The sequence below is a fragment of the Camarhynchus parvulus genome, chromosome 1A (genome assembly GCF_901933205.1).
Source record: "Camarhynchus parvulus chromosome 1A, STF_HiC, whole genome shotgun sequence".
NCBI lineage: Eukaryota > Metazoa > Chordata > Aves > Passeriformes > Thraupidae > Camarhynchus > Camarhynchus parvulus.
Window position 1 is genome coordinate 1,373,435 of NC_044586.1, and position 27,412 is coordinate 1,400,846.

A 27,412-nucleotide genomic window follows, 5' to 3' on the forward strand; every position below is an offset into this window, starting at 1 on the left:
TATTTAGCTGGGATAGTAACTTCTCAATTTGATTACAACAGTCTGCAAATGAGGCTCTAGAAAGTGACAAAATATTTTCTTGATTGTTGTAGATGTTGCTTTGGAGTTTTTTGGTGTGTTGTGGTTGGTTTTTTTAATTTATTTTTTAAGGGTGTTACTGCTGGATATTTTTTCTCTGTTTTTATATGATCATATATTTCTTTTCACCAGGTTCCTGATATTCCCTCTCTGGATGGACAGTCCCAGTGTAAGAGAAGTAAGTGCAGTATTTTATCTTCACCAAGACAGTAAGTTCTGTGCAACATCTCAAACAAGTTTATCTCTCCAAAGACTCACTGTAGAATTTGACTGTGATGAAATAACATTCTGGTGTTAATTTCACTGTGGCAGTTTCACTCCTCTGAAATGAAGGCATGATTAAACCCCTTTTACAGAGATAGTATTGTGCTGAAAAACAATTATACAGGGACTCTGCCTGGGGATTGACATCAGCCAATCTTCCCTGCTTGGATGTTGAACTTGAAAATGCCTTATTGTGCTTTTTCCTGGGTGGAAAGAGGTCTGTGCGCCACTGACACACAGCAGAGGTCTTTATGCTCAGCCTGGGTGAGAGATGTTTCAAATCCTGAAAAACAATGGATAGATAAGTTTGTGTTTAAGATTTTAAAAGACTTCGCTCAATCCTCAGAATCTCTTCTGTTTTAAGGCATTTAAGTGAATGGCTTCTGTATCAAACTTGAATCAAGCTATGGCTCGAGAGAAATAAAATGAAATACCAATTTTCAAATAAATATTGATCCCACATTCTAATTGCAGCTGTCCTGCAAAGTAGACTGGGGAGGAGCCACTAATGCTTTGAGAGAAGAACAGAAAGGCTGCTTCTTGAGTGCATTGTGGAAATGAAAGTGGGCTCATGATGTCCCAGGAGCATTGCCAGCCTCCTGGGCTGCACAGCATCTTGGCAGGGTCAGCAAGGAGTCTATCCAGCAATTAGTCACATGTAAAGTTAACACAAGTAAGGTTTTGCTGCTCCTTACAAAATAAGGTTTTGCAAGTTCTTATAAGCAGGAGTAGTGTTTTCCTGCACAAACAGGAATGGAATATTGAATTGTCAAATTTCTTTGACAGCTGAACAGTTCATAACTCGAATTTCAAGATGCTGGCACTAAATACTTTCCAGTCAGTGCCATTCACTAAGTGGCTGGAAAGCTATTTTTACCACTGAGGTGGTAAAAATAAGTGGTTCCTTAGCCTTGATCTTAGAAAAAAACCCTTTATTCCTGTGCATGGCAACATTCACCTGTTGACAACACAGAGTTCTCTGACCTGTGTTGTATCAGCCTAAGGAAAAAGAAAATCAAGTGTTCTCATTAAAGAAATCTGTGATCACTTCTATTCTGAGCAGTAATGGTAATGTTAGATATTTATATGGGTGTTTAAGTCTTTATGCAAAGATTTGTCTAAAGAATTGTGCCTATAAGAGGGTGACACCAGAGCTGAGGCTCAGAAACAACCCAGCAGATGTTTTCCCAGTTCCCTGATTCCTTCTGGAAGCTGCCTACACAGTGTCTGGAGCTGCAAAATGCTGCCCATGCTGTGCACTGGCAGCAGAGGAACAGGGAACAGCCTTGTCTCAAGGTTCTGCTGCTCTCCTGTCCCCCCCAGGACACGTGGGACCTGTGTCACCCAATGCCAGGTGAGCAGAGACCATCCCAGTGCCTGTTCCCATGCAGGAGTCTAAACCAGCTTAGATGTCTGTGCCTGTTTCTCCTTCCTGCCTACAAAAGCAGCCTTGGGTGACTCAGGTGCAGATGTTTGCATTGTGGGTGCCTAAATGCAAATTAAATTAATTCCACCAGGGGTGCTTCAACTCTCTTATTGAGAGAGATTGAAGGCTGTCTCCCTTTTACTGACATCTTTTTCTTAGGCTGCTCTTGGCACCTGCTGGGCAGCTGGTTCCCACTTTTAATGGCTGAGTTCTACATTTGCTTAATAACATTAATAAGACACGTTAAGACTCTTGCTAATGGGTGCATCTCCCCCATTTGGGAGTGTCAGAGCCACGTTCCCTGGTGCAGGCACTTCCCCAGCTGCTGCACAGCTGTGTGAGGCAGAGGGCTCCAGTAAATTCCCCTGCTGCTCAGTTACCAGGAGCTGGAAGTGTGGGAATAACTCGTGGATGAGTTGGCCTGTTGTACCAAAATGGAAAAAGGAAAGGTTTAGTCATTAACTAACAATTTCAATACTTATTTCAGTTTTTGGAATAAACCAGCAATCAGAACAGCAGCAGCATTACCATCCATCAGTGTAAATATTCCCAGTAATGACACAGAGCTGTGCCTGTGTCACAGCTTGTAGCTGTTACGTGAGTGAGCACAATGGTTAATGCAATTGTTTATAGCAATTTCAGTAGCCTTTCAATCTTTTTTTAATTAAGGTGCAAAAGTCAAGCAAATCAACCCCAAAAAACCAAAAGTAAAGCATAAAAAGGAGGTTTCACTGATAGTGCCAGCACCTCTGAAAAAGTCAAAGTACCCTATATGGCGAAATCTGAAATAGTAAGAGTAAATCAGGTTTCTGCTGTCATTTTATAAGTCCTAAAATATCCAGGATTGTCCTGACTATCAGGACACTATTGCAGCACTATTGTGACTAGTTGGTCTCTTCCAGCCTAGTTATTCTGTGAATTCTGTGAGCTAAAAACTATGTGGAACATCAGAGGGAGTGTAAAATCACTCTAGACAAGTGATAATGATAGGAACCTTGATTGTTCCCTAAATTTTTACATTTGGACGGCAAAGTCTGAAAATTCTGACTATAATGTTCTCTTCCCAGTATTTCTTGTTTGCAAACCACAATGCTTGCACTTTCTGGTGTGTGTGAGTTTTGATTTTTCTACTGTTAGCACTTTCTGCTGTGTGTAACTGCTTTGTTCAAATAGTGTTTTATTAAATATGCTTTTAGCACAACTTTCTTTGTTACCCCTGTTGCATGTGGGCTATTCCAGTGCTGATAAAAATACAAAGAGCTGTTCCTGTTGATCCCAAAAGTGATGTTAAACCTGAGGAAGAAATATGTAAGAAGCAGCTGAGAGGTAAGAAGTGGAAAGTTACTCATTTCTCCCCCAGAGGAAAAAAAGATGATTCAGAAATAAACAGTGTCCATCCATGGGATTGATGAGCAAATGAAAAGGAGTAATTTGGGTAGTCAGGAGTATTTTAAACCAACTTTTATGATGTATTTTGTTACTCAGCTCACGCCATTGACAGAGCAATGACGTAGCCTGCAAGGACTCTGGCTAATGATTGCTGTGAGAATGAGCTCAGCAGCCTGTGCTGAATCAGTGCCTGTAGCTGGGAATCCCTCAAACAGGGGAAATAAACTCCATGTTTAGATCAGAAAAGGCAGAACTGACATCCCAGTGCTTGGGGAATTGTAGTTCCTAGTGCCATTCTTACTTACAGTTTATAGAGTTGTAATTGCATCCAAAAATTTACCTTTGAATACAAAAGAAGGTTTAACTTTTGATTTTCTTTCCCCCTGTCTCTCCTGCAACCTGTTTACAGAAGTTAAAAGCAAAAGCAGGACTCCCTTTTGGTTACCAATATCACTCTCAGGGCTCTAAACAGTGCTGATGGTAAATGGGAATATGGAATGGAAAACTGTTCTTCCTTTCTGGTAAACCAAGTCAGCCATTACTTCCTGCTGTGCTAATTCTCTTCAGTCATTTTCTATAGCAATTAATGTAGAAAAAGGTGTTCAGGTTCCCAAGATCCTGCTGGAATGTACACCTGCCACTTCTGCCATAGTGCAGGGAGTTCTCTAACGTGTTGGATTCATGTGTTCTTCAAAGCAGAACAAAAAGCCTTGCTGAAAGGAAGGACAGTGTAAATATATTGAATTATAGAATCATAGAATGGCCTGAGTTGGAAGAGACATTAAAATTAATCCAATTCGAACTCCCTGCCATCTTCCACTATCTCAGAGTGCTCAGAGCCCCATCCAGCCAGGTCTTGGACACTTCCAGGAATGGAGCATCCATAACTTCTCTGGGCAGCCTGTGCCAGGGCATCACCACCCTCACAGGGAAGAATTTCTCCCCAGTATCCCACCTGAACCCACTCTCTGTCAGTGTGAAGCCATTCCCCCATGTCCTGTTATTCCATACTTTTGTCAATAGTCTCTCTCCATCTTTCTTGTGGGCTCCCTCCAGGTCCTGGAAGGCCTCAATTTGGCCATCCCATCACTATAAAATGACAGAATGAAGTCTCCCTAAATGCTCCTGTTAGGGGAAAAAAGAGGAATTAGGCATGTGTGGAAGTGCAGCTTCTGATTTAGTAACTGTGAGAACTCTCCATCCCTTTGTCCCCACCCCAGCAGCTGTGATAAAGAGCACAGGCATCTGCAAAGGTGCAGTGAGACCAGGAGCCACCCTCTGTGCTGCCCAGATTTATTCCATTGCAGGTGAATCGCTGGGAAATGCAAAGCAAAGGAAATCAGTCACCTCTTAGAGAAACTGCTGGTTTCCAAAAGAATTCCACGCAGGTTCATGCCAGCCCTCCACACCTGAGGCAGTGCCTAACTTTTAACTAAGTTTTCTTTTAAACTATCCCACTTTTAAAAAATCAGATTTTTTTTTCTCTTCTCTGCAAACTGCTGCAAGAGGATGACAATGTGGCTTTGTCTTGAAACACTCTGAGCCTTTTAGATGATGCTGTCTTGACAGCTCTGCTATTAATAGTGGCATTTTCCCTGCTGTGTAAAAAGGGAGGCTTGTGCTGAACTGAGGATCAGTCATGTTCATAATAATTTTTCACCAAGGGTAGATGCAGTCTGTGAGCTGACGTAGGAGAATTTACGTTGCCAATACCATGAAACATTAATTAATTTATTTATGGCACGCCAGCACACCTAGCTGCAAAATAACATAGCCCTTCTTCAAGAAGAAGTGCAGCAGGGCTGGATTTACAGCATGCCTGAATCATTGTGTGTGTGAGTGCAAGACCTGACCTTTTCATTCTGCTTGGAGATGAGAAAAACCTTTGATAAGCGCAAGGAACATGAAGAGGTACATGGAAGTGTCTGTAAGAAATCCCTAAAAATTCATTAGAAGTTTAGCATATGCATCTGAAAACATGTAGTGGATTTTTGGTCTGTTTTTGGGAATTTCTTTTACACCAAATATTGCTGTTTCCTTCCATTTAGCAGCAAATCCACTTTTGGCTGAGCTCATCCTTGATAATAGAATTCAGGAATGGTGTAAAAAGTCAGTACTTAAATGTGAGCTCTCACAAATAATTTAGGAGCTACAAGTGACATGGCTAGGCCAAAAGGTGGTGTTTTTTTACAATAAATGGTTATTGAGCCAAACACTCAGTGGAAAATTGAAAGCATGGCATTATTGTGAAGGGGGAAAAAAGGAGGCTCTGGATCCTTTCAGTCATTAACATCTTGAAATAATTTCATATTAACTCATTGTGCCTATGAATGATAACATTTCAATGGGAAAAAGCTGAAAAGTCACCTTGGGAAAGGCATTTGATTGAGAAAAGAGCCTTGTGCAGAGCAAGAGAGAGGCACAGATCTCAGGAGAAGTGTCTAAAATCCACAGGTGTTGGATACCTACTGTTCATTTAGAGTGGGTATCTTGAGTTCTGCTTTTGATTTCAGAGTATTTTCTGCTCCATAAACTACTGTCTGCATAGGTAGTCTTTTTTATTATTATTGTTTTTCTTGATTTGCAGGATTCCTACATGTTTCCACTCTGGATAGTGACCATGATTCTAGTGACTGTAGGCTTGATTTTGTTAGTTTTCACTAACAAAAGTGAAAGTTTTGGGGAGTTTTTCTAACTAGTTTTTGTTAGTTTTAACTAACTTTCATTTTGTTAGAGTTCCCATGGGCTGCAAACGGCTCTTTTCATTTTAGGCAGCTCTCACATCCCCACATTCTTATTGCAATTGTGTTCTTTTGTGCTTAGGATATTGTGTTGAAAAATGAGCAGTGTTGACAATGTCATATATCATTTCATGTCAACAGTACATTTCATGCTTCATGTAAACGAGAGGTTAACACTTTCTTAAACTATTTTTTAGGATGTTGTCATAAGCAGGCATCATCTTCATGGTGCTGTGGATCGCTACAGCCCACTGCTTTAAGTCATACATCATCCTGCTGCCTTTTATCACACTCATAACAATTTGTAGAAGCTAAAAAAGCCACTGTTGAAAGAACTGTAGAAATTATCACCATAGAGGTGAGGTATTTTTTATCAGAAACTCTTAAAGCTACACTGTTATTTGAAGCACTTTAATTTTTGTTGCCAAAAGGGGATGTATATTTCATGCAACTTTAACCTTGCTGAGGAAGAGTATCTATTTCAGGGGATCCTAGGAAAATTTCCCATGCTTCAAAAATGAGATGTTTGTAGAAAAGCTGTGCTCACAGGTGCCTGGTTCCCAAAAGATCCTGCATCTTCCCCTCAGATGTTTCACACCCTTTAGGACTGAGCTGAGTCCAGAGTGCCCAGAAAGGCCAGGAGTGTCACCTTTACCCATCTCTGCACACAAAGCACATTGTCACACCCCAAATCCTCCTGGAGTGATGGATAGGGAAGTGAAATGCTATCAGGTTACATAAACCACTGATGGATGAATCACAGGTAATGTCATTTTTTCCAGAGGAAAAGGCTCCAGGGAGACTTTGAAGCTTTGAGCTGCCAGTCAACCTGCAGTTAGTTCCTTCAGCTTTTCTCAGAGTATGTTCCTGAGACAATTTGCCTCTAAGCTGATCACACAACAAATCCCTTTGTACTTCAACAAGGAAGCACTGCCCAAAAGTATATAATTAGGTTTTCAACGTTCTGAAAAGCTGTTTTGACAATTGAAGCATTTATGTTTCCTAACATTTAAAACCAGAGGTTTGTGCAACAGAATATCTTCCAGACTTGCAGCAAACTTTATGAAGAATAAGGAATTTTATGTCCTCATAAATTTTGCTGCAAAGCTAGAAGACATGAATATGCTTTGCCAAAACAAAAGCAAAGCCCCCAAATACATACAAATGCAAATCAATGAGCTAAACTGCTTTCTAAAGGCAGAAAATGTTATGGCAGTATCACTGGTTTAAATAAATAACTAGTTATGAAGCCAGACAGCAATAATGCTTTGCACCTATGCAGTATTATCTCCAAGGAATGGGTCTGAATGCTTTTTAGAAAAGTCTGTTTGTTGTTTTTATTTTTATTTTGGTTTTATTTTTTTTATTTTTTTATTGTGTTACATGGTAAAAATTTGAGGCAACCATGCATTGAAAGGGATGAGTAGAGTGGATGACAGAGTTGAGGACAGAAGACAGATCTGAATTTTTATGTACTCTGTAGCTGACATGAGTTCCACTGAGGTGAAAGGGAAGGAAATCTTACTGGGTGGTCAAAGTAAATCTGAGTTCAGGCTCAAACTGGGCAGAAAGTTTTGTGCCTGTCTGTGTTTGTGCATATACAGGGGTAAACATCACCCTTCTTTTTTTACTAAATGCAGATGGATGCTTTTCTACCTAGTTTGAGTAGATCAAGGTCTTACCTCTGAGTCTCTTCACTAGTCACTACAATGAGACCTTGTGGCTCCTCTTGATTAGTTTGGTATAAACACTGCCTATATAAATGCATTTTTGATTGATGGAGAATCAGTTAAATTATTATATCTCTCCTTATTTTGCATCCTTCTTCTATTTCTTTTGAGGAAGTAGGCTCCCAAAATATCTTGAGCAGGGTTTTTTTCATTTATGCAGATGCTGGGACCCCTATGAGAGGGTGAAAGGAGTGAAAATGCTGTAAAAGAGTCTTTGTTGTGAGGTTCCTATGCTCAGTTCTGCTGGTCTGTTCAAAGGCTGAAGTTTGCAGTGAAGTTTTTGAGTGTGGACCCAGATCAGGGCACAACCCTGAGAAGCAAATCCTGTGTTGTCCTTGTAAGAAACTCTCCCTGTTATCCTGCATTTGGCTGGGAGGTGCATGGACTGCCAGAGAAGCAGATCTCAGCAGAAACTTCTGAGAAATAAAATGGTTTTAAACATTACCCTGAATCTGAACTCATGGGGAAAATGATGGTGAACCTGCTCTGTGTCATGACATCCTCAGCCCCTGGGTGCTGTGGTTCTGTGCAGATGCAGTTCACATTCCCAGCTTTTCATGGATTAGAAGTGGCTGCTTACAGCTGCAGTGCTGGGAGAGAGCTATTGGACCTTAGAGGTTTCAAAATAAGGTGTTGTGTTTAGAGTGAGGGCAGAAATGTCCTTTTTTGGTAGGTAAATTATCATGACATATAACACTGAGACTAGGACCAATAATGGATTGTACTCTGCATCTTTCACTGAGGACTTGAAGGTGTATCTACTGATTGTTAGATGAGATGTCTGATGGACTTAATTGAAGTCAAATGATCTCTTCTTGTCGTGTTAACCAGAACTATTTGTGCTTGGTCAAATTATTCTCTGATTTTGCAATGTAAATCAGTAATGAATAATCTCATTCCCCTCTTCCCTTCTGACCTTGTGTCACCCTTTCCTAAAGTCCACCCAGCCTGTAAATTTACACACTTAGGTGCACTCCTAAAGTTCCTTTCTTGCTTGTGGATGCTCTCTGGATGTCTTCAGTGGACAGGAGTGTCAGCACCTCACACTCAGAGATCTGACACAGGTGTAGCCCTTTGGCCTTTTTGTTTTTGCAGGGAAGAGAGAGAGATGGGCTTAATTTTCCTTCTGAGAACTCAGTCCATGTCTGTCACATCTGAGTACTCCAAAATGCACAACTGAAATCTGGCAAAAACACAAGTTGCCCCATACTTGGTTAATTTTCAACAATGTAGATTTAAAGTCAAAGTTCAAGTATGCCATAACAGTTATTTCTTGCAGAAACCTTTTCAGAACTGTAAGTACCTCATTGTTTTGCCGTGAGGAGATTTTCCGTTGTCTCAGTCTAACATTCGTGTAATTGCATTTGAGTAACAGTTTGAACTGTACCTGGTAAAACAAGATTTCAAAAAGCTTTTTGCAACCAGAAAAATAAATTAGTTAAAAAATCCTGCCACCATAATTGCTTTCTGAATCATTATGTTTTGTGATTTTTGACCCTGTAAACAAAATAAAGATGTGGCAGTTTATCTGTATGACTAAGCTGAGCTAAATGGAAGATGAATTGTACTTTGAAAGTAGCAAATCCTCTTGGGACTTAGGCAAGGCAACTTGCAAAACATTGCATCATCAACTTTAAATCCAGATATTTGGGTGCTTTTTTCCTTTTTATTAGTTAGGTAGAGCGATGATGCCTTGGGAAGGCTGAGCTAGGGCAGAGACTGGGCAGGGTTAAAGAATAAAGCAGGGATTTATTCAAAGGATCTCCTCCATGGATGCACCTTGGGCAGCACAAGAGCCCAGCCAGGGCTGCACCCAAGATGAACCAAAATGGCCCCAAAATGCACGGCCGGGCACGGGGTCTGTCCCTGGGATCAGTTCTGCTCCATTTGCACCTTGCAGTTCTTTGTCCCATTCCAGCTTTAGCCCCTGCAGTCCCACCCTGCTTGTTTTTCTCTCTGCAGCCCACGGTGTTTGTGCTCTTGGGCTGAGATTTGGATCATTTGTCCTTGGTGCCCAGCTGGAGCAGGAATTGTTTTGTCTCCCTGCTCTGTGCACAGAGCTCAGCATCCCTTAATGTGAAGCTCAGCCCCACACACTAAAGCAGCACAGAATGTGAAAATATAAAAGCTGAGCCGGAGGCATCAGTGAAATGTGATTTAATGTGATGGGTCTGTGTGGGACAAGTGGGTCCAAAGCGATGTCTCAGTGCTTGCCCGCCTGCTGCTGGCAGCTGCACCAAACCAGCCTCTTTTGGTCCTCACTGGAAGGCTCAGCTTTGGTTTTAAGCCAGCTTTGTTCAGCCCAGGTCACCCTGGGTGCTCTGTGTCCTCCAGCTGCTTTGAGCCGCCCCCACAGTGAGAAATCTCTGTGCATGTGCAGGGTGGGTGTCTTCTGATCACCTGTCTGTCCTTCTGGCTGCCCCTGCAGGTTCACTCAGACAGTGGAGAGGACTGGAAGAGGCAGTTCTGGGGCATTGCCACCCTCCTAGCCTGCCATAAATATGTCACCAGCTCAGTGCAGAAGTGGAGGGAGGAGTTTTACTGCCCTGTTCCCTGAAATGAGCATTGCAGGCTCATGACTGGGATTCAGGTGCAGGTGCTCACATGAGTGGATTCGGGTGCTGGTAGGTCACTAAGAACCCAAGGACAAACTTTTGCACACCCATTTTAATACAACTGTATTTTAATAGAGCTATACTGTGGTCTGTTTAATGAGCTAAAGAGGTTTGCAGGTGAGTCTGAAGAGCCCAAGAGTGTAACCAAAGTACCCAAGAGGAATGTACAATGGAGACAGGTAGATGGAGAAGAGAGTGGGAGCACACTTGGTTCATCTCAAGGCACAGAAATGAGAATTTAAATTCTAACCTGGACTTAAAGTGTGGTGTGAGTGCACCTGAGCTGAGTGAGTTATGCACCTGTGTCTATCTGATAATTCAGGCTTTTAGTCTGTGCTGGCATCAGTAACATTTGATGAAGTGTGACCACAAAATATTATAAAGCTGGGGAAAGCAATTTCAGAAACAGAGCTGGAAATAATGAATCTGTCTACTTGGTTATTCAATTAATAATCTTAATAATCTTCCCAGTAAAAAATTGGTTGAAATGCTTTTTTTCCTGGATCATAATTTGTGCTCGGAGGGAAGGTATGAATAATTAAAGGCAAACAATGCTGTTTTGACTGCTGAAACTGCATGAGGAGCAGTGTGATGTGTCTGATTCCCCAAGTCAGGTAACAGGTTGCTGTCTGGTATCTTATAGCACCAGGAGGGAAAACCTGCAATTAGCCAGATGATGTTCCCTGTGTGTGATGGTGAAATGCAGGGAAATAGAGTGAAACTGGTACAGAAAGGGAAAGAATCCCTTTGCCAGCTCCTAGAGGAGGACAAATATAGGGTATTGCTGTCATGTTTTGGTATTGCTCGTGGGCTTCAGAGAAAAGCAGTATTTAGATAAGACATAAATGATTCCCTGGGATATAAATTTTATTTCAAATTGAAAAAAAAAAAAAAGAAAAAAAAAGAAGCTGTGTGAGCACAGTTTAGTCCTGTGATTGTACACAGTTTGTAGAAGTATCTGTGAGCAAAGCAGAGATAAAATCTCTGTATCTATCACAGATAATTGTCTGAGTGCTGAGCACCTACAGCTAATTGTAAGGTATTTCCAGGAATGCTGTAATAATGCATTATGCTTTTAAAAACTGCAAGTGAGAAGGTAGCTACAGAAGGAGTTAATGCCTGTGAACTAGCTAGGAATCAAGTTAGTTAGGAAACACATTTGAGAGGATTAACATTGTTGTAGAAATGAATGTTTGGAGAGATTGGCCAGGAGGGTGCTGAGGTGAAGAATTTGAAAGGCAGCTGAGTCCTGTTGGTGGGCTGGTCAAGCTTCTCCCCATCCCTGGACCCATGAGGGGGAAAGCACAGAGCAGAGCAGGTGCTGCAGGATCCCTTGGGAAGTGTACCCCAGGCCAAAAAGAGGAAATTCACCTGTATCCATCCTGCCTATCAGGTAGGGCTCTGCCTTGCCCTGGTTTTTTCACATTCCTCCATCAGGCCCCTGGCAATTGTATTGCATAACTTTATTTAATGGAGTCTCTGTAGGAGCCCTTGGAATGAATAGAATAAAATTTTGATTCATTGTGCAAATCCTCAGATGTCTTGGGGCTTTTACAGGTCAGTATATCCAATCCCTGGAATATATTGCTCCTTCTCTGAACACACTTTTGGAATATACGTAAAATTTCAACAGAGCAGGCAGCTTAGCATTGTGAGACACTCTAATCAAGTTGAGATGAGCAAAAGTAGGCAGATGAATAAAGAGGAATGTTTTTGAAAATCTTGGGAGGGGAAGGAGAATGGAGTCTGTTTTGTGTCCATTTAGAGCTTGAGTTGGTCTGGTGGTTTTGGTTTGATTTTGTTTTCCTCTAATTTTAATTCCAAGAGCTTAATGTCTCTACTCTAACCAAGTTATTTAATTTAGAATAAAATTCATCAGCTGGAAGGCTTTGTTGCAATCCAGTTTGCAATTATTGAAGGAAAATGCTAAAATATCAAATCTTCTAGAAGGAATATCATATTTTTGCAAACATGGGACAAAACCTTTTGTTCTTTTCTCTCACCTTTTTTCAACACTGTAATGGGATGGCTGACAGACTCAGAAACAGACACCAGTGTCGATTAAAAAAGGCAACATGAAGGAGCCTGAGAAGCCACATGCAGAGGACAAATTCTGCTGCATTTCCAAGCTGAAGGTACAGCAATATTTTAGCAATTTTGTAGGAACACACAATTGTTATTACTTGCATTTACAGTATTTTGGTAGAAATTGCAGCCTTGATAAAATGAATGGGTAAGCTCTTCTTTTTTACCCTTAATGCCCTTATAAAAGTTTGTAAACAGCTGTGCTGGTTTTTGCTCTCCCTGAACTTTTCACTCTGTGATATGCTGGAGGTATTGATCGATTGCTGCTTTGAAGCTTCATTACTGACTTTGTGTAATCCCTCCAGTTTAACATATTTACCCTTCCTTAAAGCTGTGAAATTAGCTTTATTGGCTGGGATGTGGCAGTAAAAACTGCCTGTTGATCTTGAATGGTAATTCAAATTGTCAAGAAATGCTAGAAAATCTTGTGAAGTAGCTTTTTAAAGAATAGTAATTAAAAACGCAAATGCATTTCTTTTGATTTTTAGCTTTTGCAGCAGGTGTATTTAAAAATAATATTGATTTCCTTTCATAAATATTGATTATAAAGAAGCCTGAAGTTAAAAGGATTTGAATACTGCTGCACTCATTATTTTAACTTTTTAGCTGTCAGTTGCTACTAATTGTCTTGCAAAAAGGACATATTGTTTACTCCTTTTGGTTGAAATTACTTTTTCTGGCCTCATGACCTCTGCTGAGATGGGAGAGCAGATCCTGGATGGAATAATTCCACCAAAGGAAAGGATCTCAGTTCTGCAAGCAATTTGTCATTTGGGTGAACAGGGGATGGGAAGGTCCTGCAGGTGGCAACCTTGCAGCAGGCACTGCAGCCTTGGCTGGCTAAATGGGACCTGGGGTTTCTGAAGGCAGTCTTGGTCAATTGGAGAAGATGAAGAACAAAGTTTGTTTGGTTTGGGGTTTTTTTGGTTTCTTTTTTTGTGTTTTGGTTTTGGTTGGTTTTTTTGTTGTTGTTGTTTTTTTTGTTTAGAGAAGCCATAACTCTAGAAAGGAATAGGTGATGGGATTTACGCACACATCAGTGGAGCAGAGCTGCTCACTTTTTTAACTGGAAGCACACCTTCGCTGGAGGAAATAACCAAGGAATATTCATAGATATGTAATTTTTTATGCATTCTTCCCTTCCCTTCCTAGGTATTTCTGCTGGCACTGTCACTTGCCTTCCTTGGGAAAACCATGTCTGGTGCTTACATGAACAGCATGTACACACAGATAGAGAAGCAGTTTAATATCCCAGCTTCTTTAGTGGGCATCATTAATGGAAGCTTTGAAATTGGTAATCTCTCATTTTGATATTCCTGATTCTTTGAAAATGTAATATGTGGTCTGAGCATGTCTTAGTGACTCTCATCTGCTCTCAATTACTCTGTGTGACAATAGTGGCCAGCTCTGTCATTCTTTTGAGCTGATATGTAACCATTTCATGTCTTAGAAATGAGTAGGACCACTTGAATGGGCAAATTTAGGTTTAAAAACTGGTTCAGCAAATTTCTGCATTATCATAAGATATGACAGAGCAACCAACAAAACAGAACTAGCTTATGAGATGTTTTCTTCAGAAATATTCAATACACAAAACAAACCAACTATGTAAACTTTGTCTAAATTTAAGGTCATATTTAGCATTTTGCAGTTCCTTTAATTAAACTTGGTTGGAGTGGATTGTGAATTCTTATCTAAACTCAATAATATTTTAAGTTTTTGTACCTGTACAACTGTCCTTGCAAAGAAAGTTTCCAGTTCTACTTTTAGTGCCCCTTACCTTGCCTGTCAGTAAGTTTTATTGTCCAGTGATAAACTTAAATGTGCATCTTTAAGTGTCATCCAAGGCACTGATCCAGCACAGCCTGTTTAGAAATGATACATAAAAAAAGCATTATTTTCTTTCAGAGCATGACGCTCGTCACTCAGAGACATGATTTTGTTCTTCTGACAAAAAGATCATAAAATTAGTAGGTGTAAAATTATTAAATTGCTATTTTTATAGGGCCTGATTCATAACATGAAGCTTGATTCTTTTCTTAGTTGCATAGCAATAAGTGGAGAAAATCAACTGCTTCTAAGTGAAAGTGGAGGTGAGGAAAATGAAGATTTTTAGTACATTTTTGTTTTTAAATGGTACTAGGTATAAAAACCTGTGTGTTTTTATTATTAAGTAATTAATAAAATTAATATTAAATTATTATTCCTTTTTTTTGGTATGGTGGTCATCTTGTGTTTATTATTTTCAGCACAAAAACACTATGATATACACTTCTGTATTTTTCTACACATTACCAAACAAAGTATCCTAGGGGAATATTACTAATAATATTCCTATATTATTCTGCAGTCCCTGGGCCTGATCTCTATGCCAAGTAGTGGGAAATTTCTCCTCTATAAAGGTGCACTCAAAAATCTCTCTCACTGTGATCTCTTTTCCATCCTGCCTTTTATTCTCATGTTCTTTTCATGTGATGTAACTCTTCCAAAAAAAGACCATAGCAGGAATTACTGCACCATGTAGGCAGTTCCCTGTCTAGTGACACTTTTTAAAGACAAAAAAAGAAACAGCAGCTGAGCTCACAAGACATGCTCAGGTTTGTAACTATTATGGGATGCCTTGGTTTGCAGATGGTGACCCAGGTTTTCTTTGCAGGTAACTTGCTGCTGATAGCATTTGTGAGTTACTTTGGAGCAAAGCTTCACAGACCCAGGATAATTGCTTTGGGCTGCACAGTTCTGTCCTTCGGATGTCTTTTGATATCACTTCCTCATTTTCTGTTTGGGAGGTGAGTGTTGTGCTTAGCTCACAGCAGCTGCTGTGGTCCTTGCTGGCATTAACCCTTTCATCCTCGCACTGAGGGTGCTGCCCATGGGGAGAGATACTGCCGAGCATGGATTCAGTCTGACCATTGCAGATTCTTTGGGTTTTCTCCTGAGATGGCTCCAAAAGTCAGTCACCACCTCCTGAGGAGAGTCACCCCTCTGCTGGGCACCTGCCTTTGCCTTTGCCTTCATCCTTTTGCTCCCCCTTGCATGGGCTCTCCCAACTAACAGCTGTGATGCTGTCACTTTTAGCTCTTATCTGCTTGGATGGCCAATAGAAATTGTGATTTTTAAAGACCTCTTGGTTTGGAACCTGGATGAGAGGTCATACCTGGTCACTGTGTTGGCAAGAATGAAATTGGGTATTATGAATCATCACAAACTGGCACAACAAAATGACAACGTTGTGTAAATCTTTTTTAACCTGAACAATGCAGAGTGAAAACTGGGACTCTGTCTTCTTCACACTTCTAGGAATTTATTCAGAGGAAGAGACCTCCCAGAGGATAAGGAATAGATGTTTCTCAAGCTATTTTTACTGCCAAATTAATTTCTTATATCCACAGTACAGAGATGTCGTCTACCTGTTCTGACTAAAAGAGTAGCTAGAAGCAAATTTAGTACTGACCATAATGATCCTTCAACTTCTTTTGAATTATTTTTTCTTGGCTTAAAAAAAATAGTAATGTAAGCTTGGGTAGGCTGTAATCAGCAAGGTATTTTTCGATCCTTCAATCTTGTGTCCAGTGTGGAATGACTCTGGCAGCCTTGGCACCACTCTCTGTTAACTTTTGACATGGATTCCCTTCCTGCTACAGCTGCACACTCTTATAGGTAGCTCCCTGACACCAGCACAGGCAAATGAGAATGGTTTTCATGAATATCTTCTTGACCTGTACATGCTTTCTTTCCTTTGTTTCCAACAGGTATCACATTGAAAGCAGCATTTCACAAAGGGAAAATGTTTCAGTGATGCCTCTGTGCCTTGTTAATCACAACTTGTCCTCTTTGCCTACAGAGGAACCATCAACAGGTAGGACTTTTCCTGTGTCTGTTAATGTTTTTTTCTATGTCTATAGTGTATAAATAAATGGAATTTTGTTTTTATTAGCAATCACTCATTTATTAAATAATGGTGTTTGTTTATTAAATAATTTTCATCTAAATTATGTACAGCCACACAATATGCACATAGAATCCAAATTTCCTCATGCCTGTGACTATACTTGGGTAAGGTGATTGTTTATTAAATAATTTTCATCTAAATGATGTACAGGCACATAGATGCCATAGACCCTCATGCCTGTGAATATACTTGGGTAAGATCATTGTTTCTTTATTAAATAATTTTCAATTAAATGACGTACAGCCACTCAATATGCACATAGAACCCAAAAATCTTCATGTCTTTGAATATACTTGGGTAAGATGATTGTTTCTTTATTGGTTTATGGACAAGCAAGGCTGTGATATTCATATATCTGAGTCCATTTCCTGTGTAAAGGGAAAACTGGGCTGAATGTGACCAGATCTGCACATGGATTGCTTCACCTGTGCTTGGTGGCAGCAATTTAACATTTAAAACAGGAGATCTGGGTTTCATTTGTGGTCAGTCACCCAGAAAGGCAGCAGCTGCTGCTAACAAAGCTGGTTTTTATTGGTTAATGAATTTGCACTGAGAAATCTCAGCATGACAAAGCGGGAGAGAGTACTGGAATCCTGAAGCAGACTATGGGATGGAGAAATCCCAGTTCAAGGAGAGAAAGGAAGTAAAAAAGTATTGTGACTAGGTGTTTTTTTTTTTTTTGGAGGACAGGCTTACCCACCAAAACTTAAGATATTGGTCATTTCTTCGTCTCCAGATTTTCATTAATAATTGGGACTACAACATTCATTCTTATTTTTTTGTTTCATCCACAGAATGTGAACAAGAGCCTGGGTCCCTGCTGTGGGTTTTTGTGATGGTTGGAAACATTGTGAGAGGAATGGGTGAAACTCCCATCATGCCTTTGGGAATTTCCTATTTGGAGGATTTTGCCAAAGCAGAGAATTCACCTTTCTACCTGGGTAAATCCACCCTGTTGTGGTAATTCCCCTTCTCCAAGCCTACACACATAAACAAAAGCAAAAGAAAGGATTATTGTGATGTCCTTCAGCACAATAAAGGAATGCAGAAAACATTAATTATTGCCTTATAAAAACAATAATATTTTACAACTTGTAATTTAACCAGAGAGAAACTTGTTGGAATCAGGCCATTTTTAGGTGCAAATGCTTTTCCAGTAGAGCTGTCCTAGCCATATGTAACAATTCCAAGAAGATAATCGTGGCTGGGTTCTAATTTAGAATGTTTTCTCTTTTCCCGACTCTAGCGTGTCTACATACAGCAACTGTAATTGGCCCCTTCCTTGGTTTGTTGTTGGCTTCATTCTGTGCAGAGCTGTTTGTTGACATTGGATCAGTAGGTGCAGGTAATGGCTGAACATATAAAACCTTAGTTTTAAGTCTGTAGTTGGTGTATTTTTCAGAGCTAAAAGATGTTTCCTTGCTAATATGAGTTAATCCCACCTGAGTTTGTTGGTGTTTATTTGAGAATGGAAGATCTGGGTATAATATTAAACTCATATATGCACAAATCAATCTGCTTGTAAATTATTTGATGAAAAATTGTGTTATCTGGCTTAACAGAGGAAAGGACTAGAATTAATTTAATACAAGCCACTGAAGTTTGCCAGAAAATTAGCAACATTAGAAAAGAAAACTGGAGAATATGTTTTTTCATAAGCCTCATTTTAACAATCATTGAAATGCTTTTGTGTCAGAGGTGACTGGGAAAGCCCAAAATGACAGCAAAGAATGTTTCTGAAGTGATCAAGAGGTCTGTTTTTGTGTTTTATTCCAGATGAGATAACGATAGCAGCCACTGATGCCCGCTGGGTTGGGGCGTGGTGGCTGGGCATTTTGATCTGTGCACTGCTCAATCTCCTGGTGGCAATTCCATTCTGGTTCTTGCCCAAGTCCCTCGTGAAGGAAGGTGAAGCCAGTGAACCTGAGGAGACAAGTGAAAAAACTGCAACACCATTGCAAGAAAATGATAAGAATGAAACCAAACAGACCATGTATGAAATTGCTAAAGGCAAGTTGTGTTGCATTTTATTCCTTTCTAACTTTAGTCCTGAGATGTGAACTCAGTGTACTTTGTAATTAAGGGTGGGTCCAGGATGTGCAGCGCCTGCTCTGTTTTGATGTCTCTGCAGTTCAAGGGATTTGTGCAGGAATTTAGAATGGCTCCTTGCAGAGGAAGAAAGTGGATTTCCTAGATCTGGGATCTAGATCCTTTTCCCCTCCTGCAGTTCAGGCGTACGTAGATCTCTTCTTCCCAAGAGAGGGCTGAAGCTCTGAAATCTGGGTAGGAATGTTACAGCTCAGTGAGCTGGGGATGAGGTGCAGATATTGATTGCTTGTACCCCACATTCACTGTGCAGAAAAGCAGAAACCCAACAAAAATCTTGTGCATTTCTTGAGTCCAGCTGAAAGCCCTAAAAGGGAATTGACAGGTGCTTAAGTGCCTCATAAACATTTAATTACTGCTCAACAAAGATGTATTCCACTCACATTTAGTCACCTGGCAGCTTTCACATCTGTGGTCTTTCAAATCTATGTTGTTGTAGGAGGATTTTTTTTTCTTCCTTATTTAAAGGAAAAATCCTCCCTACATATCCTGGTTGAAGATGTAAGTGAATAAACTGTGTCAAAGGCTATGATCCTCAGGGCAGCCTGTCCTGCTCAGGGCCCTCTGGCAGGACCTCAGAAATTTTCAGCAAGTAAATTCCAAGTGGAAGTTCCCTCTCTGTGCTGTTCCCAGCTGGGTCCTGCAGATTCACCACACCCAGAGTCCTTAGGTCCTGGCTGATATTGCAGCTTCATTTTGATAACCAGAGCATCTCTTTCTGCTGTCACCTAGCCTTAAATGAATCCATGAATAAAATACTGTTCTCCCAGCTCAGGTGTGGCTCCTTAGTTCTCCAGGGTTACAGGAATGTGCTCTTTGTTGACAAAGTGAAAAAACTATCTTTTGTCTCTTGAAAAATGTAATAAGTCTAAAAGTTTCTCTTCTCGATCAAGTAAAAAAGGCATCTCATAGGACTTGGAAGACTTCACTTCAAACTTAGAGATAGCTAATTGGATAAGAGCTAAGAAGTCTTGCTTAGGCAATTTACCAGGGGCAGGAGGGCCTCTTGCACATACATCAGGTTTTCTCTGTAAAGAGTTTGTTATTTTGCCTTTTATTAAAACCTTTTTGTTTCCAACACTGCCACAGAAGCCATCCTGCTGAATTTATGCCTTCTAAGGTAGCTGAGCTACCTTGGGTGTGAAATAGATCTCCAAGAACTTATGAGGCCTGGCTCAAGGAAACTCCTATTTCACAGGGTCCCTTCAGAGCTGATGCTTTCATGGTCATTCCCTGCCTGTCTTCGTGGCAATGTTCACTGTCCCTGAATATCCTGAATGTAGAAGCTTTTCATTCCACAGGATAGTTGTGGCTGCAACTTGTAGAGGTCACTTGGTCCAACCCCTGTTCAACCACTCACAGCCTATTGACCAGGACATATTCAGACAACTTTTTAAGGGATTTCAAGTCAAAACTTGATGTTTTTATAGTTAAAAATAGCCTAAAAGGAAATTAATTTAATAAGAATAAAATTTCATTAAGAAGCTCTGATTAAAAATGCCACTGCATCTGTAAATAATGCAGCCTATTCATAGTATTTCTAATACTTGACTAATTTTTGAGAGATCTGCATACAGATCTACTTCTAATAAGGTACTTGCTTAGCTCTGGAAGATATACACTCATCTTAAGTGGTGCCCACTTTCAGTCAGACCCAGTCATTGTTTTGTAGATGCCTAAATTTATCTGCAGAGTTTTTTGACAATAGCTCAGCACATTGATTAACAGAGAACATTAGACAAAGGGGAATTGTGGGGCTGTGTTTATGGTTCAAATCCTGACTTAATGGGCATTACTCAGAGGAACGACCTGTGTGAATCAGTTTCTCAGATGCTTACCTGGCTGAAAACTGGTTGATGCAGATTTTGAGAGGATGGTGGGAATAACTGTACTCACAGCTCTCTTCAGGCCTCTTCTGCCCCAGCAGGAAACCCCAAAATCAGAGTTCAGCTCTCTGGGGTAGCTTGCCAGAGCTCTAGAGTGCATTTTAACCCCTGTGGATGCCAGCTGCAGGACAGGGGTTTTGCTGAGTGCTCTGGGGGCATGAGATGAGGGAAAAGGGAGAGAAGATGGGGCACTAGCTGCTGTCGCTGTGATTTATTACTTTTTAATAAGGAACAGCTGCACTGGTGTGTGTGTGTGTGTGTGTGTGTGTGAGGGTATCTTTGGGTAGAGGAGACCCTGGGCTAAGCAAGGAATCTTTGGCCTGTGGTGTGTGGCAAAGCACAAGGTTTATCCTGATCCAGTTCAGGACCATTTCTGTTCCCCCCTTTCCCCCACAGCCACATTGTGTTCATAAAGCATCACACTAACTCAAGGCATTATTTCCTTGCAGATTTCATCCCCTTCCTCAAGGCTCTGTTCCACAACCCTGTGTATATGTTATTTATATGCATAACTGTGCTACAGTTCAGTGCCTTTGATGGCATGATATCCTTCATGCCCAAGTACCTGGAACAGCAGTTTGGGAAATCTGCATCAGATGCCATATTTTTGATTGGTATGTTTGTGTTTTGCTTTGTTCTATCCATTAGTGATGTCTCTATTCAAATCATCCATATTTTCACATATATACATATGTTCATGTGTATTTATATATACATACTAAAGTTAAATGCTTCTACAGGTGAGGGATATCACATTACACAGCATATCTAAATGCCAATACATTTTCTGCTAAACATCTAGTTTTTTGTGCACAATTTTATAATCTAATTCCTATCTTTTGCATTGGCTCAGAAAATTCAGCTGATATGAAACTAAGCCATGTGATGTTTGTTCAAAACCACTTCCAAAGTGTCTTTCAGTCAGAATTTGCTTCTTTTAAGCATCAATCATCAAAGAATGATGTGAGAGCACATTTAGTAATCTCATCTCAAAACTGAAAGCCTGTTCCTCCTTTCTGTCATGCTTAGAGTGCATTAAGATGTGCACTTAATTAAGATGTGCACTTAATTAAGATGTGCACAGATCTTTTTGTTGAGTTTCTCAGTCAGAAACTCAACTTTTGTTGAGTTTCCCAGCCAGAGGCTGGATTGAAACTATATAATTTTTTTCCTTCCTCTTTTTTTTTGTTTGTTTGTTTTTGTTTTGTTTTTGTTGTGTTTGTTTTTGAGTTGGACCTAGAGTGCAACTCTAGATTGCCATTTTCCATTTAATAATTTTAGCCCTACCCTGTAGCTCACTCCCCAAGCAGTTCTCACCTGCTGTTGACTTTGGCAGAGGTTTTGGCTGTGAAAGGAAATTAGCAGAGACCCATTTCTGATTGTAGTTAAATTATTCAGCCCCAGGCACTGTTTGAGTCTTTGCCAAACACAACCTTCCCTCACAGCAGCTGTAGTAGCTCCCTCTCTAGCTGCCCTGTAGTAGAGTAGCTTTGATGGTCTCCTTTATTTTAACATGGAAGTTTCACTTGTTTAACTAGGTGTTTACAACTTGCCAGTTCTATGCGTTGGGTATTTTTCTGGAGGCTTGTTCATGAAGAAATTCAAGATAAATATGTATCAGGCTGCGAGCATAGCATTTTGGGTATCTTTACTGGAATACCTTCTCTACTTTGCTGCCTATTGGACTGTCTGTGATACCTCACCAGTTGCTGGTCTAACCGTTTCCTATCAAGGGTATGTTCTTTGGGACTCAGCAGGACTTCAGTCTTAAGACACCAGGATGATTTTTCTTGTCAAAAATCAGCCAGGAGATCCATTGCAGTTCCCTCTTCTAAATTCTCAAAGCTTTCTGCTTGCATTAGACAGTAGGTCTCTTATCCCTGTTTCAAACAACAAAAGTGTATTAAAAAAGATATCCATGTCAAGGCTCATGCAATTGCATGTCCATATTAATTCTTTTACTAATACAATTAGTAAAGTCATATAACTGCAGGTGAAAATAAAAATTGTTGCTCAAATTAGGCATACGTCAGTGCAATTTCAGAATAAGAGAGAAAAAAAATCCCCTTCTTGATCTTACACTGGTTTACTCAAATTTGATGACTATCAAGTTATGAGAGGATATTTTATCTGCAGTTTCTTGATTTGAAGCCTGCCATTGATCACTGGGAATCTTAGAATGGTTTGGGTTGGAAGGGATCTTAAAGAGCCTCTATCTCCAACCCCCCTGCCCCATGGCAGGGACATTTCCACTAGGCCAGGTTGTGCTTTGTGTCTGTAAAATGGACATGGAGGTGCAGATACAACCCTTATGGACAATCAAGAACATACAGGCCATAGATGAGAAAAAAGCTGTGGGGTATTCATACCTAATTTCCAATATTAATGTAATACAATACAATTAGTGTCCTATAGTGAGATGGAAACGCATGACTTCAGGGCAGGAGCATGTAGGATTGGGTCCTGATTCAACACTTGAGCTAGAAGAGAATCTTAAGCATTGCAGAGGGTTACTGTGGGTATCTCATTACTGAAATATTTATTCATCTTCTGAATGTGTTTCAGAATAGAGCAAGTCTCATATGCAGAAAATACTCTCCTGGCTGGCTGCAACATGGATTGTGATTGCCCACTTAAAATCTGGGACCCAGTTTGTGGGAGCAATGGAATCACTTATGTGTCACCTTGCCTTGCTGGGTGTAAATCCTCAAGAGGAACTGGAAGGAGTTTGGTAAAGCATACATTTTATTGTACTCTAACTATGAAATAAAGTAGGTGGCAAATATTTATACCAATATAGGGTGGGGAATCATGTACATCATTCATGTACATTTAATATATATTAATATATTTTTACCTTATACCTTATATATTCATGTACATTGAATATATAAGGTAAAAGATTTTAACAAATTCATTGAATAGCACCAGAAATTTCAAACTGCATAGGAAAATCAGTTTAACTTTAAATTAAAAAATATAATGAAGGAGAATTCTTCTCTATTAAGAACTAAAGGAATAATAAATGCTTAACAAGGAGTGAGAAATTATTCTGAAGGTGCTGCCAACTAGAAACCTGAGTGCCCAAGAACATTTTAGCCAAAATGAAAGTCTATAGCATGGACTTAATAATCTCTTTTACCCTGTAGATTTAAACAGGTAACCAGGCATTATAGAATTTTATCCCCAAAGACAGGGGATGGCTGGACCTGTGCCTGGCAGACTGGGAGGGAGGCTCAGTGCAGTGCTGCTCATGAGTAACAGGTTTGAGGGCAGGAGACAGTGAGATGGGTGCCAACAGTGTGGGTTTGCCACTCAGAGTGTGAGTTTGGACAATCTGTGTGATTAAAATACTCTTTTGATAGGTATTTGAAAACTGCACCTGTGTTGCAGCCTCAGGGTTTTCATCTCAAAACATCTCTGCAATTCTGGGCCACTGTGATGGACATGAAAGCTGTGACAAGATGCTCCATTATTTTTTAATCTTGACATTAGTCTGCAGCTTCATTTTTTCCTTAGCAGCCATGCCTGGATACATGGTCTTAATAAGGTACAGTAAAATTTCCTTGTCTTATGAAATCTACCAGACTTTTTATTGTGAGGTTTTAATTCTCCAGGGAATTAAAAGGTGTTTAGTTTGCATATGGAAGGAGGAAGAGCAGAGAAATCTAATGTCATTTCTGTGCTGTTAAGGTTCAGTGTCATGTCACCTTTGTAATCTGATGTATCTTCTGGCTGTCAGCTTTATCCTGAACGAATGCAGGAGCCCTGAGTCGGGGCACTGGGATATTGAGTGGTGTGTGATACCTGTGAATTTATCAATCATTTTAATCAAATCATAATTTATGATGTTGATTAAGGCACAACTGCCCTGCACTTTGTGTTGGCCCTGGTACCATAACTTGACAGTAGCTTTTCCTTTTGTGATTTGGCAGTCCTAGATAAGGAACTTTTCAGCAAACATCACCTTATGAGCATAATGAGCTCATTGTCAGAATGGTTTGGGCCTAATGTGATGAAGAACTTGATTTTAAAAAAAGGTTAAACATCTCTTATTAATGTCACCTCTACCAATAAATGTACAATGCAATTATCATACAGGTCTCTAAAGCCTGAAGAGAAGTCATTTGGAGTGGGTATCCATGGGCTGGCTTCAAGAGTATTTGGTAAGAAAATACCTCACACACTTCAGAAGAGCAGTTAGGGCTGACCTAGAGCTAGAGAAGGATCCCATCAGGGCTATGGACATGGCACAGGAGTCACTGCTTCTGCGGAGTGCCTTTGATCAGGAAGCATTTAGGATTTTTTTTACAGCTCTCAGAGCATGGCAAAGTAGAACTGCTTGCAATTTGAATTTTTTTTATACTGAGTAATAGGCTGGTATCTTGATTTAACCCCAGTCAGGATCTAAGTACCAGGCATCCACTTATTCTCCTCCCACATGGAATAGGGAGGAGAGCAGGAAAAAAGGTAGAGCATGCAGGTTAAGTAAAGAATAGTTTAGAATGAAAGAAAGTAAAATAATAATAATAGGAAAAATAGAGAGAGGAATAAAACAAAAGGAAGAAAAGTGTGCAGAATAGAATTGTCTGTGAGCTGTTGACCAATAGCCCTCCCACCCCCAAGCAGCAGTCAGTCCCTCCCTGCCACTTCTCTCCACTCTGTGTACTAAACATGACACTGCAGGTTGTGGAATCCCCCTTTGGCCAGTTTGGGTCAGCTGTCCTGGCCATGCTGCTCCCTGGTTTCCCTTGCAGTTCCTCACAAACAGAGCGTGAGACACAGAGAACTCCCTGATGTCAGCCCTCCTTAGCAGCAACTAAAACATCAATGTGTCATCAACATTATTCTGATATTAAATCCCAACCACAGCACTGTACCAGCTGCTCAGAAGAAAATTAACTGTATTAACTGTATATTGCAGAAAGCAGGACAGAGGGATACATCTGCTGCTCGCTGGAAAGCCATTTGGCATTCCTTCACTATTATTGTGTATGTTTATTGAAGGCAGCATTGCCTCTCACTGATGAGAGAAAACCTTGAGTTCTGAATAGGAAACACTGTCCATGCTGCTGCATGTGGATGTTGTTTAACAGGCTGCAGGGAAGAAAATCTTTGGCTGAGGGTAGGAAGAAAAGAGAGCACAAGATAAATAGAGAATGAGGCTATGAGCTGCAAGAGGACAGAACAGATGGAGTGGGTGACAAACAGCATAGGTTCTATGATGGATCTGATAACCAGAGGGAAATTGCCCGTCACAAAAACTTTGCTCATGTTCTTTTTAGCTGGAATTCCATCTCCCATTTATTTTGGAGCTTTGATAGACACCACTTGCTTGAAGTGGGGTACTATGACTTGCGGTGGAGAAGGAGCATGTAGGATGTATGATGTTGTCACATACAGGTATGTTTTCTACTTTATTTTAATTTCTCCTTCTTACTCTATTATTGTATGCATCGAGATGTAATTTTATGCACTTTGTGTCTCCCTCGCAGACAAACTGCTCCTGTGTTAGAGATGTGATACAACTTTATTTGGCACTGGCTTTATTTGCAAAGTGCAACCTTTGACACAGACATTGGAAAAACCTTTGAACAGAAATGTTCTGGTGCCATAATATTCACTAATAACCTCTCACAAGAACAAGCTTTGAAAACTCTGAATTATGAAAAAATACTGAAAAGCAGTTAGCTTATGTGTGAAAAAGGTTCAATGGGTGCAATCTTTGAACAGGAAATGGTTGAAACAGTACTTGAATTTAAAAAAGAAGAATTTTATGGAGAAGTTACAGTTATTTAAGTTGGAATTGGCCCAGAATACTGAACTCCATGTTTTTGTAGTCCTTCAATGATTGATGTGCAATTTTTAAAGAAAAATCTTGTCGAACTTGTGGCCTCATGCTAATTCCTTGTAGTAATGTATTGAGGTTGGTTTGGAAGAATATTCTTATGAATACTTAGAAACTTTAACCAGGTAGTCTGAACCCTTTCAGGACTCTCCCTTTTCCCTATGGATAAAACCATAGGAGTACCAGGTGCCTAACTTCACTTGCTAAATCATTTGCCTGAAACTGGGAGGTGCGAAAGGCCATTTTACCTTTTCATACTATCTATTCTAACATTCTCACCTTCTGTGAGACCCAAAAGCATCAGGGCACAAGCTTTAGACTGGCTGTGTAACCTTCACAAAGCAGTGTGTGCTGAACAGTTCTGCCCCTTTTTTACAAATGCATATATTTAATGACACTCATTGTTTATTTCAGGTGGCTCTATCTTGGCCTGCCAGCAGTGTTACGTGGAGTGTCCTACATCCCAAGCACACTTGTTCTCCTCATTTTAAGGAAGAAACTGAAATCTGAAAAGCCAGTCTTATTAAATGAACCAATAGAAATGCAGGATAAAGGACAAGAAGCAGTGAAATAGCATTTCACAGAAGGACATGCTGGGAAAAAACCATTGCGGTGTAAATATTGGATATATCCTTGTGAAAAATTTTTTACTTTAAGTAAGGAACACTTGGACAGAGATGACTAGAATTACACATAGTTGTATCCTACTTACATTACAGAAATATCAGTTTATAAACACAAGGCATGGGAAAAATATGTTTGGTGCAAAAGAACAAGGACTAGAAATAAGAAAACTTATGAAATGCCAGGTTTGAGTTGTCTGAGCAAAGGGCTCTGAAGCAGGAACATATGTGTTCAGTCCTGTTTCACTGAAATTAGAGAGAATTTTGCATTTGACTACAAGAGATGCTAGATTTCATCTAGGAATTCTCACATGGTTTCTGTCAGAGTGTCACTGACTGTAGACAGCATTTGTGGCTTCTTTGGCCCCCAGTTTTCCATAAATTTATTTAATGATATTATTAGCTTTTTCAGACTGGGATTGTTTGTTATTCTGCATAGTATAGGTGGTAAATATATTGGTTTATGACATGGTCTGGGTGTTGTGGTAATAACAATAAATTTTAAAAACTACATTTTTAAAAAATGCTGTGTTATGGTGATGTTTTAAGATTTGAATTGAGCATTGACAAGGAAATGTCATCAGGAATGATTACTTCAGTTACGTGCTGCCCTAGGATGTCTTAAATAGCTAAGGAAATAAAACCCTAAATGTCTCAGGTAACAAAAAT

The 27,412-nt window shown here is 40.0% G+C and overlaps 1 protein-coding gene across 2 annotated transcripts; it reads left to right on the plus strand.

Moving 5' to 3' along the window:
- The first annotated feature begins 234 nt into the window (after positions 1–234).
- Positions 235–26,694, plus strand: LOC115910181 (solute carrier organic anion transporter family member 1A2-like). Of its 2 annotated transcripts, XM_030960120.1 has the most exons (15): positions 235–256; positions 12,280–12,378; positions 13,481–13,622; positions 14,985–15,117; positions 16,081–16,187; positions 17,075–17,221; positions 17,527–17,625; positions 18,057–18,290; positions 20,722–20,886; positions 21,811–22,006; positions 22,838–23,003; positions 23,638–23,822; positions 24,374–24,438; positions 25,558–25,675; positions 26,535–26,694. In XM_030960120.1, the coding sequence occupies exons 2-15, from the start codon at positions 12,319–12,321 to the stop codon at positions 26,692–26,694; spliced, it is 1,977 nt and encodes a 658-aa protein (XP_030815980.1). In that variant the 5' UTR covers positions 235–256; positions 12,280–12,318. The 2 variants fall into 2 exon arrangements, with proteins under 2 accessions (XP_030815980.1, XP_030815979.1); XM_030960119.1 differs by lacking the exon at positions 235–256 and having other exon boundaries at positions 12,266–12,378.
- Positions 26,695–27,412: the final 718 nt, after the last annotated feature.